The sequence below is a fragment of the Canis lupus genome, chromosome 14 (genome assembly GCF_003254725.2).
Source record: "Canis lupus dingo isolate Sandy chromosome 14, ASM325472v2, whole genome shotgun sequence".
Lineage (NCBI taxonomy): Eukaryota > Metazoa > Chordata > Mammalia > Carnivora > Canidae > Canis > Canis lupus.
In genome coordinates, this window is record NC_064256.1 from 34,581,802 (window position 1) to 34,601,758 (window position 19,957).

General features: G+C 36.6%; 1 protein-coding gene across 1 annotated transcript in view; it reads left to right on the forward strand.

The window, feature by feature from the left end:
- ABCB5 (ATP binding cassette subfamily B member 5) overlaps positions 1-19,957 on the forward strand; it is a 161,836-nt gene that overhangs the window by 118,374 nt on the left and 23,505 nt on the right. The window contains 4 exon segments of the mRNA XM_035698671.2: positions 3,329-3,412; positions 11,492-11,695; positions 15,165-15,265; positions 16,295-16,435. Of these exon segments, the coding sequence (XP_035554564.2) occupies positions 3,329-3,412; positions 11,492-11,695; positions 15,165-15,265; positions 16,295-16,435 (530 nt within the window).

Genomic DNA, 19,957 nt, shown 5'->3' on the forward strand with positions numbered 1-19,957 from the left:
AGTTACTCTAGAATCAAGAATGTAATATTCCACAATAAATTATCCTTCCCAGATATTTACTTTACATTGTAACTAAAATTTCTTTGTGTATTCCTTGCCATGTTGAAATATAGAAATAATTAGAAAATGTAAAGTTTGTCTTGATTTTTTTGAGTATACAATTAAAAAACAGGTAATGTCTTCCAGTTCAAGAATGCTATAGTTATTATCGATGTTGATGCTGTGTTCACAACGTGTTAGGCTCTTGAGCGGGGTTGTTTTCAAAGTGATGATTGGTAGTGCAGACTCTGTAGGATGCCCTTTGGGTATCTTGTATCCTCAACTATTTGGAACACCTTCCCAACAAGGGCTTGCAGAATAGTGCTGTCATTCTGGGGTAGTACCCACCCTTGCTCTTGCCATATTCCTCCATAGGAACTTTCTTCTCACATAACTGTGTGATTAATGCACAGCTCTCTTTCTGTTATGCTTCTGTTTACTTTGTTGGCAGAAACATGTAACCTGGGTGTCAGAGTCCTGGCTGAGTTATAAACCAACAATTCTTTTGCTCTTCACTTACTAAGAATAAGTCATTTTTCAGAGCCAGGCTCCATATGATTTTAATCCACAAGAGATATAAGTGGTTTGAGTGAGTGGGAGGAAACATTCAATAGCTAATAAAAGAAAATCAGAATTCCTCAGGCTGAGAAGTGCTGAGAAGTATTATCTCTATTTGCTGTTGAAAATGAAATTGGCTATAATATTATGCTTTTATTGCTTGTATTTTTGACCTATCTCCTTCAGATTGCATGCTTCCTGGCCACGGGGGTTTTACATTGGCCTTTTTGCCTTGTTAGCCTCTCACAAGGCCCAGTGCTTATACAATCTAGGGAGTAATATGAAGTGTCAGGGAAAATCTTGCCTATGTGTATCCTAAAGAGAAGGAGATAGACTTTTATCATTAATCAGCTTAAGACAGAAAGGTTTGGAAATATTTTTTTTTTAATTTCAAGTTTTATTTAAATTCTAGCTAGTTAACATATATGGTAAAATTGGTTGTAGATGTAGTATTTAGTGATTCACCTACAACATCCAGTGCTCATCATCAGTACCCTCCCGAATACCCATCACCCATTTAGCCCATCCTCCACCCACATCCCTCCATCAACCCTCAGTGTGTTCTCTCTACTTAAGAGTCTCTTATAATTTGCTTTCCTTTCTTTTTTCCTTCCCCCTATGTGTATATGTTTTGTTTCTTAAATTCTACATAAGAGTAAAATCATACAGTGTTTATCTTTCTCTGACTGACTTATTTTGCTTTGCATAATACACTGTAGTTCTATCCTGTTGTAAATGGCAAGATTTCATTCTTTTTGATGACTGAGTAATATTCTATTACACAATATGTCTCTGTGTGTGTGTGTGTGTGTGTGTGTGTGTGTGTGTATCACCTCTTCTTTATCCATTCATCTGTCTGTCAGTGGACATTTGGGTTTTTTCTGTAATTTGGCTATTGTTGATAATGTTGCTATAAACATCAGGGTGGATGTGCCCCTTCAAATCAGCATTTTGGTATCCTTTGGGTAAATACTGAGTAGTGTGATTGCTGGGTAATAGGGCAGTTCCACTTTTAACTTTTTTAGGAATCTCCATATTATTTTCCACAGTGGCTGCCTTCTCACCACCTGTGTAAGAGGTTTCCCCTTTCTCCACATCCTTACCAACATCTGCTGTCTCCTATGTTGTTGATTTTAGCCATTCTGACAGGTATAAGGTGGTATCTCATCATGACTTTGATTTGTATTTCCCTGTTAATGAGTGATGTTGAGCATCTTTTCATGTGTCTGTTAGGGATCTATATGTCTTCTTTGGAAAAAATGTCTGTTCATGACTTCTGCCCATTTCTTAAAAGGAATATTTATTTTGGGGTGTTGAGTTTGATAAATTTTTTATAGATTTTGGATACTAAGTCTTTATCAGATATGTCATTTACAGATAACTTATCCAGTTCCATAGGTTGTCTTTTAGTTTTGTTGATTATTTCCTTCACTATGCAGCAGCTTTGTATCTTGATGAAGTTCCAATAATTCATTTTTGCTTTTGTTTTCCTTGTCTCCAGAGACATGTCTATCTAGTATGAAATTGCTACAGGTAATGTCAAAGAGGTTATTGCCTGTGTTCCTCTCTAAGATTTTGATGGTTTCCAGTCTCACATTTAGGCCTTTCATCCATTTTGTATTTGTTTTTGTGTATGGTGTAAGAAAGTAGTCCAATTTCATTCTTCTGTATATCTCTGTCCAGTTTTCCCAACACCATTTGTTGAAGAGACTTTTTCCATTGAATACTCTTTCCTGCTTTGTCTAAAATTAGTTGACCATAGACTTGTGGGTCCATTTCTGGATTTTTCTGTTCTGTTCCAGTGATCTGTGTGTCTGTTCTTTGTGCCAGTACCATACCATCTTGATGCCAGTACCATTCTGTCTTCTAACACAGTTTGTAGTCTAGAATTGTAATGCCTCCAGCTTTGCTTTTATTTTTTAAGGCTGCTTTGGGGTCTTTGGGTGATTCCTTACAAATTTTGGGATTGTTTGTTCTAGCTCTGTGAAAAATGCTGGTGGTATTTTGATAGGGATTGTATTAAATGTGTAAGTTGCTTTGGATAATGTAGGCATTTTAACAATATTTGTTCTTCCTTGGAAATATTTCTAAATTGTTTTGTGCATTAACATTTGAAATAGTTGGGCAGCCCTGGTGGCTCAGCGGTTTAGCGCCACCTTCAGCCCAGGGCGTGATCCTGGAGACCCTGGATCGAGTCCCATGTCGGGCTCCCTGCATGGAGTCTGCTTCTCCCTCTGCCTGTGTCTCTGTCTGTCTGTCTGTCTGTCTCTGTGTGTGTGTGCCTCTCATGAATAAATAAAGAAAATCGTAAAAAAAACATTTGAAATAGTCTGCTCTTCACAAATTACTTATGGAATATAATTACAACTTACTTTGTCATTCAAAATGACCATTTTTATGTTGATTATTGTACAGTCTTGTAGTATTGGTGATGGTTCCAATAATACATTCTTCATTTTGTATCTAAATATAAATCTGTGTGAAGAAACAAAGGTCATTTGATTCATAGTATTTATAAGAATTAAATACTGAGAGTGGGGGGACAGATAAATGTCTTCTGACTTATTACACCCGACTCACAAATCAGAAAAGAATCTTTTTAATAACCATGAAGTTTTTTATTTTGGTTTGGTTTGGTTGTGTTTTTTTTTTTTTGGTTTTTTTTTTTGTTTTTTTTTTTGTGTGTGTGTGGTTTTTTTTATAACCAATGTTAATTCTCCTTTTTCTCTAGGATATTTCCTGGTTTGATGATAAGGAAAACAGCACAGGAGCCTTGACATCAATATTAGCCATAGATATAGCACAGATCCAAGGAGTATGTATATCGCTTTTTTTGGTGGGGATGGAGGGCTTCTTTTATTCTTAAAATGGTGTATATATGTAGTGTGTATGTATGCACACAAATGTATCTGTGCATATTTATAAGCTATACTAAGATGATCCACATCCTTAAAAAGACCAGTTAAGTTTCAGGGCTAACTGAGAGCTCTTAATGAAAGATATAAGGAAGCCTTTCAGTTCTGTATATTTTTAACAACAGCAACAAAAAAGTTATTGAATCACTACATTGTACACCTGGAACTAATGTAACATTCTATGTCAACTATATAATCATATAAATAATAATTAAAAAAGGAAAAAAAAAGATTTACCATATGTAATAGGATAGCCAGAGGACTAAAGAAGATACAAAGAATGAGTTAGAGAAAAGAGTTCAGAATTAAATAGTAAGACAAGAAAAGGTAGCCACGTGAAAACATACACACAATTTAGAAGTTTTAATAAAAGAAGAAAGTGTAGTTTTTCCTTCTAAAGATAGATTTTTCAGAGAGGGTGACAGAACATGAGAGACTCCTAACTCTGGGAAACGAGCAAGGGGTAATGGAAGGGGAGGTAGGCAGGGGGATGGGGTGATGGGGTGACTGGGTATGGGCACTGAGGGGGGACTTGACAGGATGAGCACTGGGTGTTATACTATATGTTGGCAAATCGAACTCCAATAAAAAATATAGAAAAGAAAGAGAAAGAAAGAAAAAAGGAAAGAAAGAAAGAAAGAAAGAAAGAAAGAAAGAAAGAAAGAAAGAAGAAAAGAAAGAAAGAAAGAAAGAAAGAAAGAAAGAAAGAAAGAAAGAAGAAAGAAAGAAAGAAAGAAAAAGATTTTTTCTTACCAGAGAATAGAACAAGTTGGTTACAGTTGTGAATATTCGCAAACATCCATAATGGCTTGCAAAACTAATTTTATGTTGTAGAAAAAGCTCAAGAGGAAAAGTGGCATCATCTTCATTTCTTCCTGAAACTCCTTTTCATTATTTGAAAGCAAGGCTCTAAATTTATTAGACATAATTTATATTTTAAAATAGGGCTGAGGGCAGCCTGGGTGGCTCAGCGGTTTAGCGCTGCCTTCAGCCCAGGGCGTGATCCTGGAGACCCGGGATCGAGTCCCACATCGGGCTCCCTGCATGGAGCCTGCTTCTCCCTCTGCCTGTGTCTCTGCCTCTCTCTGTGTCTCTCATGAATAAATAAATAAAATATTTTTAAAAATAAAATAAAATAAAATAGGGCTGAGATCAATTTTATTGGCATAAGTGGGGTAAAATGATGGATAAAATTTCCTTAATAGTCAAGTAATAAGCATAGCATTAATCTTCCGTAGCACAATAGAATGATCTGAATGACAATTTCTGTTTAGGAATGACAGGGTTCATTCCTTTAGGGAGAAATATCCCTATAATTCCAGTTGAATCTCCACTCCACAAAATTTGCTATTTTTTTTCTTTACCTTGCTGATATTTTTCTCTTCCTACCTATCATCCAAAGTTTTTAAAATTCCAGTGAAATATGCATCCCTACTAGCAACTATATTATACATGTATGACATCTCTTTTTAACAAGTATTTACTTCAGCCAAAAGAATGAATTAGAACTGAAAGATCAACATTACTCTCCTTACATTCATTAGTTGTTTTTGACAAATAGTGTTGTCTCTGGTTGAGAAAAATTAATGAAAACATTTGAAAGCCTGATTATTAACAGGCATCTGACTAATAACATTTGATCACTGGAAAATTTCTTGTTGCAATTTGTAAATGTTGGTCTCATAATAATTTCTGAGCAAGTCAGATCATTTTCATTGAATGAAAACTAATAGCTAAAGATTAAATGGTTGAAATACTGATGGGAGATTTTAAAGCTGTCAAATTTAAAAAGTAGGACAAGCAAAGAAGTTTTCCAAGAGTGAGACTATGTCTACTAGCATGTAATTCGCATCAACCTTTGCTTTGCAATATAAAGGCAGATTCCTATATAACTTGAATGAATACTCTTTCTACTGAAGGAAGAATTATTTACCAGTTCAATTTGCTATTTATTTTTTCACAAAATACACTAGACTAGAGATGAATTAGGAAATAATAAGTCAAGGTCATATTTCCTATCTTACCAACTTAAGACATATTCCATCTCAGTTTCTTCATCATGTAATTTCAGTTAAATTTTATCAAATGATTTAGGGTAAATGTTCATAAAATAGCTCCTTCAAAATAGTAAATATTACTTTGAAACCTGTACTAATGGCCAAAAAATATACACCAAAAAATACTTTTAACCATTTTTAGAAACTCTGCTACTTTGAAAGTCATGAGAAAAATATGTTAGTGAAATAAAGTCATAGAACAACATGATTCCTAAAATACCTAATTGAAAACAACCAATTTAACTGATACTATTTCAGCCTAAAGTAATGGCTTATTGCCATACATCTGTCAACAGACTATTTTTTGTGTAATATATAGTGTTATTAAAGGTACAAATCCATTTGAGATTCTTTGGGAAACTTGATTCCACAAAACTACAAGGTATTATTTCTGTACTTTTTAAAAGATTTTATTTATTAGAGAGAGCATGAGCAAGGGACAAGGAACAGAGAGAGAGGAAGAAACAGGCTCCCCATGGAGCAGGGAACCTGATGTGAGGCTCAGTCCCAGGACCCTGGGGATCAGGACCTGAGTCAAAGGCAGATGCTCAGCCAACTGAGCCACGCAGGCACCCTATTTCTGTATATTTTAGCAACCCCCTTTCATCACCCTAAAGTGTTACCTCATTTTCCTCCACAAGAAAGTGTGTTATTCATGCCACGATGTATGCTTGATGTACCACTGACAGATACAGTGTTAGTTCCAAGAATTCTTCTCATCAGAACTATAATTATATTGCCCCAAGAAATCATAAAAATTTCATTTAACTCCAAGAGCTAGATAAATTGATTGGATTCTAGCCAGAGCTAGGACCTCATTTCCTGATTTAACTTCTTGACATGAAAAGTGTATAAAAGTTTGATGTTACTTGTGATTCAAACTATATTAGTCATCATTTTCATTTAACTTCTTTGAAAATATTATCACCTATAGGTGCTCCACACAGACCTTTTAGAACAGCACATTTTTTAATCACTTCAAACTCAACATTGACTCCTCAAAAACCAACAACTAAGCAGTATCAGTAACATATGTCAGACCATCAAGAGCCAGGAAAAACTATTTTTAAAAACTTCCCTGGTTTCTGATCGACTATTGGTGTTGCTGCAGTGTTGTCAACTTTTTGAGGAACTGTTCTCACCAAAGGACTAATCGTCTGATATAGGTTTATGCTCACTGAACACATTTCTTCCACTGCTGCAATTAACATAATTTAATTAATTCACTACCCATAAATGATTTTCTTTGCTTAGCTAATGAATGAGCCACTCAGAAACTTACTTTGGTTTCAGCTTCATTTTCACTTTTAGTTTTATCAAGAAATTCTACCAAGAGGTGGTTGGGTGACTCAATCAGTTGTCTGCCTTCAGCTCAGATCATGATTTTGGAATCCTGTGTCAAGCTCCCCACTAAGCGGGGAGTCTGCTTCTCCCTCTGATTCTCCACTCTCTCATGCTCTCTGTCTCTCACTCTCTCTCTAAAATAAAGAAAATAAAATCTTTAAAAAAAGAAAACAAAATTCTACTAAAATGAGAAATTCCATTTTAAATTTTCTAAGTTTCTGAACAAATTAAGAATATTATGAGTGTTAGTCTGGAAATGTTGACCTATTTTGTATATTTTTAGTACTATATAGTGTCATAATAAACACAACACTGTGGCATCTGATTAAAAAAGTAATCCACAGTCCACTATGCCTTAAAAGCAGGACATTCAAAGTCTACTTATCTCTTCCTTTCTTATTTTTAGATGATGGACATACAATGAATTTTTAAAAGTAAAATAAAATGTCATAGTACAGCAGTTCATGTGGCACAAAACATGCTGTCAAATTATAACTGCATCACAGATTTGTAGCACACTGAGCAGCAGTACAAAGTTAGGATACTGCACAGTGAGGACAGTATGGTTACTCTAGCAAATACTCAACTCCATAATTCTAAGACAGCCACTCACAACAATAGGTAAAGAAAGGGCATGATTATACTCCAATAAAACTATGGACACTAAAATTTGCATTTGTAAAATTTTGGTGTGGGTCTTTTTTGTATGTCCCTTATCTCCTAAGTTTTTGAATATATGTTATCAAATAATTTTAATGTCGTTATCTACTAAGTTTAACATTTGTGTCAGTTCTGGGTTAATTTCAAAAGATTGATTTTTATATTCATCATGGGTCCTGTTTTGCTTTTTTATATATGTAGTAAATTTTGACTAAATGTCACACTTTGTGAATATAACATTTTTGGGTGCTGGATATTTTTATATTTCCCTCTGCAGATATTCAGATGTCTCTTTCTGTGTGCCTTTCTCTTCTCTGGTATTTTGTGCTGCAAACCCTAGCTTTCTTAGATGGCCCAGGTTCTCAGTTTTGTCTACTTAATTTAGGGAGTCTGTTGGGTTCTGTCTCAGTACGCTCACTCTACACTCCAGCCTGGAAGCTCTTTCAAGGGCTAAACTAGGGCAGTCTTGGATTCACCTTGTTTGTTTCTCATCTCTGCCTTTTTTTCATATGGGAGAATAAATCCATTTCTTATTACCCCATGTTAACCAGAAGCAGAAATCCTGTCATATGGAATTTTATTTCTACAATTGCCTTCTGAGTTTTCTTTCATTTATTTTCTTATACTAGCCGTTCCTCTTTGTATGTTATAAACATTCTTATAAAAGTTATATTCTCGAGGTGCCCGGATGCCACACCTGGTTAAGCAGCCAACTCAGTTTCAGCTCAGGTAATGATCTCAAGGTCATGAGACTGAGGCCAGTGCCAGTCTCTCTCCCTCTTGCTCTGCCCTGCCACACACATGTGTGCTCTCTCTCAAACAAATAAAATCTTTTTTTAAAAGTTGTATTCTCTTGCATTTAGCAAATTCCCATAGATTGTTATCTAAAGAATTATTTAATCATACTTCCTGTTCTTAATTTCCAAGAAAAACTTGTATCTTTATGCATGTTGCTAAAGAATCTAAGGAAGTTTAACTAAATTTCCTGGATTCCAGTCCTAAATTCTTTCTAGAGGTACACTATCCTCTCGGTCTTTAAGCCTATTTTCTATTTTCCTTTGGTTCTTGTAGTATTTTTCAAGGCCAGATGTCTATTATTTCCTGTTAATTCTTCCTGGAACAGAAAAAAATATATTCAGATTTTTCTTATCCTACCACTATCACCAAAAGGCAGGGGATGGGAGGAAAGGAACAAGTAAGTGTATTCATTTGCTAGGGCTGCCATAACAAAGTACCACAAACTGGATGGCTTACACCACAGTAATTTATTTCCTCACAGTTCTGAAGGTTAGAAGCCCAAGAAAAAGGTGTCGGTAGGATTGGTTTCATTTTGAATCCTCTGTGCTTGACTTGTAGACAGCTATCTTATTGCTGTTTCCTCATATGGTCTTTCCCGTGTGTGCACATGTGTGCATTCAAATTTCCTTTTCTTCTAAGAACATCAGTCACACTGAAGTAGGGCTCACACTAGAGACCTTGTTTTAACTTAATTACCTCTTTAAAGACCTCATTTCAAATACAGTGACATTCTGAAGTACTGGAAGTCAGGACTGCAACATACGAATTTGGTGGTGGGGAGTGACACAGTTCATCCCATAACACACAATATCATGTATGTCTAGCATCATCTTTCAACTCTCAAGAGACAGAGTATAAGTCAGCATTAAGAAGCAAATAACATTCGTATTTCAACCTCTTAGGTCTTAGAATATAATAGTCTAAGACACTTAAAATAGTTTATCTTAGTTTTCATTATTTCATGGTTTGTTTGGTGTTTGCTCTTGTTACTTGTTTTTGCTTTTTGAAGTTTTCTTTCATAGTCTAGTGAGAAATAGAGAAACAGCAGATTAGCAAATGCCATCTTGAACCTAAAGCCAGAAAAATATTTTAGGAATAAAGCAGAGCCTTGAGGAATGCAAGTCTTTTTCTTGTTGTTATTTTAATAATGACACTAATTTGAGGGTACCTTAGTGAAAACTGATATAGTCTTCTAGAGAAGCAATTTGATAATATCTATCAAGAATGTAAGAGTTTATACTCTTTAACTATAATTCTAGGTATTTAACATTAGGAAAGATAAGATGAGCATAAACATTTTGCACAACGATGCTTATTACATCTTTTTTTTTTAAAGATTTTCTTTATTTATTCATGAGAGACACAAAGAGAGGCAGAGACATACAGGGAGAAGCAGGCACCCAGTGGGGAGCCTGATACAGGACTCAATTCCAGGATCCAGGACCATGACTGTAACCAAAGGCAGACACTTAACTGACTGAGCCACCCAGGTGCCTTACATCTTTATTTTTAATAGTGAAAAGTTGGGGGCACCTGGGTGGCTTAGTCAGTCAAGCATCTGCCTTTGGTTCTGGTCATGATCCCGGGGTCCTGGGACCAAGCCCCGTGTTGGGCTCCCCACTCAGTTGTTGATTATAGCTACTTTTCTAGGTAAATGGATTCTCATTTGTTTATCTGAGCATTAAAGGAATTTAACATTTTGGTTGATTACTTATCATGTGTCCCACTAAAAGTTGATTCATAAGACATACAGTTCTCATAAAATAGTTATAAAGATATTTCTACTTATTAGGGATTTTTTTCATAATTTCTTTTAAGTTACCTTATACCATGATGTCTCCAACTCCTTTTTGATATATCTTGATAATGCTGCTTTAGACCTTTGATCAGTGAAAACCAATTATAAAATGCAGAAAATGGAATATAAGACATGATGTCCAAAGTGTAAACTTTAATGAATACTATAAATCACTAAATTCAGCACTACTACAGTATAGTGACCAAGAGTGCCAGCCCCTTGGTCGAAAAAAGAAGAAAGGGTTGGGTTTTGGAGGCCGCATATGGTGAGTTACACATACATGTATGTGGCAGCCAGGTATGGGAAAGCCAAGCTGGAACAGAGGAAGAAAGGTGTCCACGCAGGGGAGGAGCAGGGGCCATGATATCAAATTGGTTACATGCAGAGTATGATTACATAAATCTATTTTTAAAAATGGGAGCCAGGTTTCCCATTGTTGCAGAACAGGATAACAAATATAAGAAGGAAGAAAGTTGAAAATAACTTTGTGGTGCTGGATTGGAATTAGAAATATTGATGTGAATTCATGATTCATATAAAGAGAGAAATATAGATTTCAGCTTGTGCATACATCTTTACACACACATTCCTTAGTTCTGTTCACAATATTAATGGCTATCACAACTAGTACCATGTATTGACTTCTAAATAACATTATCCACCAAAAGGAGCTAGGACTCCTTGGAGAAATGATAGATTCCAAGGGTAGAGCCTGGAGAATATTTTTGGTCAGAAAGTAAGGACATATTCAGAGAATGATAGGAACATCCAACATAAGATAGACAAAGCAGGGGCAGCTGGGTGGCTCAGTCCATCAAGCATCTGCTTTCAGCTTAGGTCATGATCCCAGGGTCCTGGGATCGAGCCCTATGTCTGACTCCCTGCTCAGTGGGGTGTCTGGTTCTCCCTCCCCCTGCTCTTGCCTTCCCCGTCTCTCCCACAAAGCATTAATGACTCCTTAGTAGTGGACAGTTTTTTAAGTATGGGTATTATTTAATTTCTAAGTACAAGTTCAAAGTAAAAATGTAAATATAAATCTTAAAAAAAGCCTGCTTTGTTTTGTAAGAAACTTTAAGAATTCTTTTTTTTTAAAGATTTTATTTATTTATTCATAAGAGACACACAGAGAGAGGCAGAGACATAGGCAGAGGGAGAAGCAGGCTCCCCACAGAAAGCCCAATGTGGGAGTCTACCCCAGAACCCCGGGATCGCACCCTGAGCCAAAGGCAGATGCTCAACTACTAAGCCACCCAGGTGTCCCTATAATAAGATTTCTTGTAAATTTAAGATTAATTTTTTTCTCAAAATCTGTCTTATTATAGGCAACAGGTTCAAGGATTGGTGTCTTAACACAAAATGCAACTAACATGGGACTGTCAATTATCATTTCCTTCATATATGGATGGGAGATGACACTCTTGATTCTGAGTATTGCTCCAATACTTGCTCTGACAGGAATGATTGAAACCACAGCTATGACTGGATTTGCCAACAAGGATAAGCAAGAACTTAAGCATGCTGGGAAGGTAAAATAAAGACTTGTTACCGTCATAACATTTTAAGAGGAAAACAGTGAGAGTTCCCATTTTTACAGTATGCTAACTTCCTTTCTTAGGAATTTGTAAAGTGGCATATGTGTCTTGAAATGCATACAGGGGCAGCCCGGGCGGCTCAGCAGTTTAGCACCGCCTTCAGCCCAGGGCCTGATCCTGGAGACCAGGGATCGAGTCCCACATCTGGCTCCCTGCGTGGGGCCTGCTTCCCCCTCTGCCTGTGTCTCTGACTCTCTCTTTCTCTCTGTGTCTCTCATGAATAAGTAAATGAAATCTTAATAAAAAAAAAAAAAGCATAGTTAGGATGGGGTGTAGATAATGCTATAGTAATAGGATTAATTGAGCAAGTTATATCAACCTTTCTGGACTTCAATTTCTTCCTCTGCAAAGTGGGAATAATAATAATACCACTTGCAGATTTTTCTAAGTATTATACAAAACACTTAGCATTATTATATGCAAGATACTTAGAATAATGTCTGGAAGACAGTATGCACTCAATGCCAGCCATATTACCATATCATGGGAGAACTTGCTAACATCATGATTCCTCATTCTCTGTTGAATAATTAACTTTTCTTAAATAATTATAATTATTTTTCAAAATGTAGAGGAAATATAACAGTAACTGGATAGAAGTCAATTCGCTGTTACTGACAGTGCATAAATAAGGTTTTAGAAGCAAGGACTATATACTGACCAAAATGAACAGCGTTTTAATTACTGGGAAATGCTTAGTTATCTTTAAGTTTCTCATGAACAATTGTATTAGAGGTTTAGGGGACATTAGTACTGTAGTATCATAGCATCTAAGAATTGAAAGAAATGTCATTTGATCCGACCACTTACCCAAAGAAGGAATCCCTTGTACAACATCTCTATCAAGGGTCCATCTTTTACCCATCCTTTTCCTCCAGTGGCAAGCAGTGCATTACTTTCTCAGGCTGCCTACCTTTGAAAAGCCTTCGGATGATAGGCAGTTTTTGGTTTTGGTGTTTGTCTCTTCGTTTGTTGGTGGCCTTCTATCCTACCCTTCTTGGCTTTCATCTCAGCAGAGGTCCAGGCCTGTTTCTCATGGCAGCCTTTAGGAAGCTGCAACATGTAAATGCCAAGTCGTCATCTCTTCTCTTCTCTCCATCCCCAGGTCTTTAAGCTGTTCCTCTCCTGGTATAGTTTCGAGGACTTTTATCACTTGAGTGAACATCCTCTGAACCTGAAAATGATTTTAATACCAGTTATGGTCTATATCACAGTGACTGTCATAGTTGGCACATTATAAGTAGCATGAACAATGAATAGGGATGCCAAGTATATGACTCATCAATATCTGGTTTGTGTGACCCTTGGACCTTTTCACCTTCCTTGGACTAAATAAGAACTTGGCCAGTACAGACTGAACCATTTAGGATATAGGATATATTTGCCTCAGAGACAGTGAAAAGTTGTTTGGCCCTCCTTGTGGTGCAAATTATCACAACTTCCAAATTAATGGAGCCCTAATTAAATATATTTGTTCATCTTAATTTTTATATCCTGAGCTTTATTTTTTTAATAATTCAGGTTTCTTTTTTTAAGATTTTTATTTATTTATGCATGAGAGACATAGAGAGAGAGAGAGGCAGAGACACAGGCAGAGGGAGAAGCAGGCTCCATGCAGGGAGCCCGACATGGGACTCGATCCCAGGTCTCCAGGATCCCACCCTGGGCTGAAGGTGGCACTAAACCACTGAGCCACCAGGGCTGCCCCATATCCTGAGCTTTAGTTGTATATGTGTCCTTCGATTTTTCCTTTCGGGATTATTTGAATAACCCCTGACTATACATCAGTAAGTCTAATCAAACAAATAATCTGTGTCTTTCTTATTGGCTTTTAATGTATTTACTAAACACCAAAACTTAGAATAGGGACCAATAAAATATATTCATTCTTCTTCTGTTGCACATATAAATTTGAACAAATCGTCAAATGTTTCATTTTTCAGACTTAAAATAGCCATATTAGTTTTTTGATTTTTTACAGAAGACTATTTTCTAGGATTCTATGTTGATATTAGTCTTTTCTCCATTGTGAAAAATGATCACAAAGATTTTTTTGGCTCATTTTTTTCCTCAAGGTTTCAGCATTTTTACCCATTTTTCTTGCATACTACAGCATATGCAAGAAATGCTGCATTTGCAAATGGAGGGTTCTTTGGGCTTACTTTGAAATTAATGAGAATTTAGAACAACTCAAAGTCAAAACTGAGAGCAGAATCCAGGTGTCCTGCCCACTATCCAGAAATCTGGTTCTCTTCTGTAACACAAGTCATTTTTTAAATAACACTAGATGTCCACCTAGGTCTTCTTCTGTCCCACATTCTACTCTGCCATTATAGAAATAGAATGTGAAAGCAGCAAGTTTATCTTTCAAGTCAACATGTGTTCTCATGTCCAACAAGTTACTCTAAGCCAAAAGTCTCCTCTGTTTTGGATCCCATGTGATTGTTCCTTCTTTTTCAAAAATCATAGAAATATGGAAAAGCATTGGGGGGCCTTGGTGGCTCAGTCAGTTAAGTGGCTGACTCCTGATTTCAGCTCAGGTGATAATATTGAGGTGTTGGGACTGAGTCCCAAGTCAGGCTCCATACTCAGTAGGGAATCTGCATAATGATTCTTTCTCTCCCTTTCCCTTTGCCCCCTTCCCTCTGCTCATGTACTCTCTCTTGCTCTCTCCCTCTCATTCTGTCTCTAAAATAAATTAATTAATTTTAAAGATTTTTTTTTTGTTAGCGACAGAGAGAGACACAGAGACATAGGCAAAGGGAGAAGCAGGTTCTCTGCAGGAGCCTGATGTGGGACTCGATCCTGGACCCTGGGATCACGCCCTGAGTCAAAGGCAGACGCTCAACCTCTGAGCCACCCAGGCATCCCTCATTAACCATATTTAAATTAAATATCTTCTTAAGTTCACAGATATCAAAAAGAAACAACTATAACATATAGCATTTAATAGCCATACCCATATTACTTTTCTGCAGTGTTCTGAGTTTTTGGTTGCTATTTGCATTGCTGTGCTGAATCAAATAATTATTTATTCGATTCTGTCTACTGTTTTCTTGAATTATCTCATAATTTCTTTGCATAATTGCATATGAACATAATGCTAATGTTTGATCTCTCTGCCTATGGAACCAGTTTAACTAGAAATTCAGTGAAGACTCCAAAGGAACTTAATTTAGATCAGTGGGTTGAATCTTTTCAAAAGAAATTTTCCTTAAGCCTAGTATCCTAAAATGTTATTTTCCTATCTTGTTTTTGGGAAAGAAAAAAAGAAGCTAAGAAAACTTGTCAGAAAAACTTAATACTATTCTTTATATGCCCCCAGTATAAGTGACCGGAATTCACAACCAGAGTTTAACTGTTACTAATTTTATTTCTTTATTTTATTGTCCTATTTTATAAGATAGCAACTGAAGCTGTGGAAAACATTCGGACTATAGTGTCATTAACAAGAGAAAAAGCCTTTGAACAAACATATGAGGAGACACTTCAGGCACAGCACAGGTGATTGTAAATTCATACTGACTTCATTAACTAACTATAGTTGTCCCTGTAAAGGCAGTCTTCTTGGAGACTCCAGTGGTTTGACAGACGATTTGTTTGCTCTGGAATCTTTCCTAATAATGGCGCATCATAATTTCTCATATGACTTCACCAAGAGGAGACTAGAAAAGGAACTGAGAGCAAGCACATGTAGAATATTTTAGTCCTTTCACATTGCTATGAATTACTATGAACTATGCACAGTTTCATTATTTTCCTGAAACAAAATTGAGGAAGTAACATATTCAAGAAAGAAAGTAAGTATATATATATATACTTTATATATATAACAAATGCTGGGCAGCCCGGGTGGCTCAGCGGTGTTTAGTACCTCCCTTCAGCTCAGGGCAGGATCCTGGAGACCTGGGATCAAGTCCCACGTCGGGCTCCCTGCATGGAGCCTGCTTCTCCCTCCGCCTGTGTCTCTGCCTCTCTCTGTGTGTCTCTCAAAATAAAATCTTAAAAAAAAAAAAAAATAAAATATATATATATATATATATATCATCATTCCTCTTAATTTTAAACTAGTCCTCATCACATTTACTTAGTGATACTATCTGTATTTATCAGAGAGATAGCTTTGTACTCTTTTACATTCATGCTTGTGGTTGGTACCACTTTTTAATTTCCACTATTTATTATGTTAGTGAAAGGTTACAATAGAAAATATTTCTAAATACTTCAAAACCAAATCTCTTCAAGTCTTTGATAAGCCGTTCATTCACAGACTTTGTCCATTCATTTGAAAGCAGAGGCAACTTCGTTACACTGAACTACAGAGTATATAACTATAGAGAGAATAATTATATTGCCTATTTTCTCTATAATAATTCTCATTTTAAAAAATTCACTTTCATTCTTAGAAAAATGTATATCCCTTAAATGATTCCATTAGACATTAGTCTTCTGTATTCATTACTCTACATTTATTAAAATCAACTTGCTATACTAAATAACGTCCCATTACTTAGTAAATTTTGTGCATTTCAGAAATACTTTGAAGAAAGCACAGATCTTTGGAAGTTGCTATGCATTCAGCCATGCTTTTCTATATTTTGCCTATGCAATGGGGTTTCGATTTGGAGCCTATTTAATTCAAGCTGGACGAGTAACCCCAGAGGGCATATTCGTGTAAGTTGCACAAATATTTAAATCCTGTAAATGGGTTAAGTACTTAAATTAACCAGAAAGATGCCTACTTTATGCTTCATCTATCATTTAAATCACATATATGGAAAATACATGTTGGGAAAATTTTTAAATATTTTGTTATTTAATATCTCTTAGTGCAGTCTTACCTAGTAAACTGATACTAATATAGTATTAGGTAGTCTGAGTTAAACTTGCAAATGAATTTCTCCCTACTTCAGTTTACTAGAATGTAGGAATGTAGGAATAAAATATGCCTTCTTGTCATCCATTCCTTCAAGAATTTGTAAGACTTCATGGAACTCTCAGGGTGGAGATGGCATTATCAACTAAGACTGTACATTAGTGAGGTTGAGTTCTTTACTAAGCAAAGAAAAGTCACATTTGAAATTGATCATGGCATTCCAATGAGGCTGCCTCTTCCCAAGTCACTTGTTTGAGCTTCCATTTTGGAATTTTGTTCACATAGTTACAAGTTGCTTTACTTTCTAGGAACACCTAACTTCAACTTCCGAAATTAGAAAAATTGATTTTGAGTGTTAATTCTGAACTTCCTAAGTCTCCCTAAAATGACAGAACGTTGCTAATCTGTATCATAAATGTCACTGCTAAATATTTAGAGCTAGAGAAATCTATACAATATTTGACTCCAAAAATAATGTTATGTTTTTTTACAAGCCCACCAAAACATATACATCAAAGCAAGGATCAGCCTCTTCAGAATACTGACTTGGGAGATTACACCTGTTCCAAACATGCTGCCACTTGGCAAAATATGTTGGGAACTGCCCTTTGGGGTTTGCGTCCCAAGACTCGGGCACATTTTTTTAAATTCCTCCATGATGGTACATATTTATATTTTGAGGATATATTCAATTTGAGGAAATGAGAAATAGTCATTTGAAGCCAGGGCACCTGGGTGGCTCAGTCAGTTGAGCATCTGCTTTTGGTGCAGGTCGTGATCCTGGATTTCTGGGAAATAGCCCCACATTGGGCTCCCTGCTCGGTAGAGAGTCTGCTCTCTCTCCCTTTGCCCTCTCCCCCACTTGTCCTCTCTGTCTCTCAGATAAATATAAATAAATATAATCTTGTTTTTTAAAAAAGTCATTTGAAGCCAAATAATTTCAGAATAACTTGCAATAATTTTTGGTTTCTATTCATGTGATTATGCATTTATTTATTTATCAAATATTAACTGAGTTCCTAGGAATTTTTTTTGCTAGGCATTCAGAAGTAAATAGACTACAGTTCACCAACCCAGTATTCCTGAATCTTACCTGACTATAAGTCCCCTTAGCAGTTTTCTGGAAGCAGATTTCCAGAAATAAAATGGAGTATCTGTATTCAAAATCACAACAGAAATTGTAAGCTCATTGTTCTGGGTTCTCCTACAGCTTAAAATAGTGTGCAATATTGCCTGTATGAACACATAAACCACAATATGACATTTAGTGGTGGGCCTCATTCTGATTACACAGACTAATTTACTTAGATTAACAAGAAACCAAATATAGAATCATTTATAGCAATTTATTCAGCTCATCAGTCTGCACTAAATTAGCAAGTTTTTCCCTTGGTCTTACGTGATACAAGCAATCACAAGCTTTAAAGTTGGTTGTATTCCAAAAGTTTGTTTGCAAGCCAAATGTTTGACTCAGAACATATTTTCCTCATTTTGCTCTGAACTTTCTGCAGCCATCTTTAAATCCCTAGGGTCTCAGTTCTTCAGGGTTATTTGTCTTTAGTATTAGTAGAAGGCAAGCCAATTAAATATATTCATATTAATGTAGGATGTCTGATGATTTTATCAATTCTCACAAAATAATTCTCATATTTAAAAACCATTGTAGGGACACCTGGGTGGCTCAGTCGGTTAAGTATCTGACTTGGTTTCAGCTCAGGTCCTGATCTCATGCCTTGTGAGATGGAGCCCTGTGTGGCATGGGGCTCTACACCCAGTGGGAGTCTGCTTGGGTATTTTCTCCCTCTGCCCCTTACTCCACTCAGATACTCACTCTCTCTCATATAATTAAATAAATCTTTAAAAAAATTAAAAAAATAAATACATTTTAAAAAGTTATAAACCAAATTAATTTCTAATGGGTTTACCTGAAAGTGGCATAACAAAGCAGTCAATAGGTAACTACCCTGGGGCACCTAAGTGACTCAGCCGTGAAACATCCGACTCTTGATTTTAGCTCAGGTTATTCAGGGTCTTGAGATCAAGCCCTGTGTCAGGCTCCAAGCTAAGCACGGAGTCTGCTTAAAATAATCCCTCTGCCCCTCCCTGCTCATGCTCTCGCTCTATCAAAAAGAGATAGAGAGAGAGAGAACCACCTCATCTTTCCATCACCAAACTCACCAAGACACCACATGGTCTACCATGCCTGTCATCTCTGTGGAAGAAATAATTGTCCCTATTTACGATGAGTTCCAGCAATTTCCAGCAATCATCTCTTCACACTAGTTTTTCTGTCACTTTTTGCTTTATAATCATCTGTCCTAAGAAAGAAATCTGTCTCATGTCCCTGAGTCTCCTTCTACCTACTTTCAGTGGCTCTTCGCTCTCCTTTGCAGCAAAACAAATTCCAGAGTTGCCTCTTTTGGTTCTCTGGACCTTCTCATCTCCACAATCTCTCCTAAATTCATTCCAGTTAAGTCTTGGTTCCTATCATGCCACTTCTTAACAAAGTTTCCACTGTCCCCCATTTCACCCATCCAGAGAGTCATCCACTGCTCATTCTCCCATTTACCTAATCTGACCTCTCAGCAGCATTTGACACTCTCCTTCCTGAAACATTTTCTTCTCTAGATTTTTCTTCTTTGTCATTGGCTCTTCGTCCTCTGTTTCCTTGACTGGCTCCTATTTTTCTGTCAGACCTCCACATGTTGGAGTGCTTTAGAGTGCTCAGCATTCTTCATCTACACATTGACATTACTGATGTCATCCAGTCTGATAGTTTTAAATATCATCTGCATCCTGATAATCCTCTTCTGTGTATTTCCAACTCTGACATGTTTATCGAGCTGTCTGCTAGGCATCTCACTTGGATATCTAATAATATCTTAATATGTCCAAAACAGAACTCAAGGGTTTTTTCTTCCCAAAGGTTCTTTTTCTTCCCCAACATTTCCCTATCTTAGTAAATAGTACCACCATCCATTCATTTGCTCATCCCAAAAGTTGGGCTTTTCTTGCTTTCACCTACCACTTATGGCAAGTCCTGAGAGCTCTACCTCCAAAATACTTCTCACCATCTCCACCCAAGTTACCCTCACCCTTACCTCCTTGCCTATCTTTTTTTTTCCCTTAAGATTTTATTTATTTATTTATTCATGAGAGACACACACAGAGAGAGAGAGAGGCAGAGACATAGGCAGAAGGAGAAGCAGGCTTCCCACAGAAGCCCAATGTGGGACTTGATCCCAGGACCCTGGGATCATGACCTGAACCAAAGGCAGATGCTCAACCACTGAGCCACCAGGGATCCTCCCCCTTTTTTT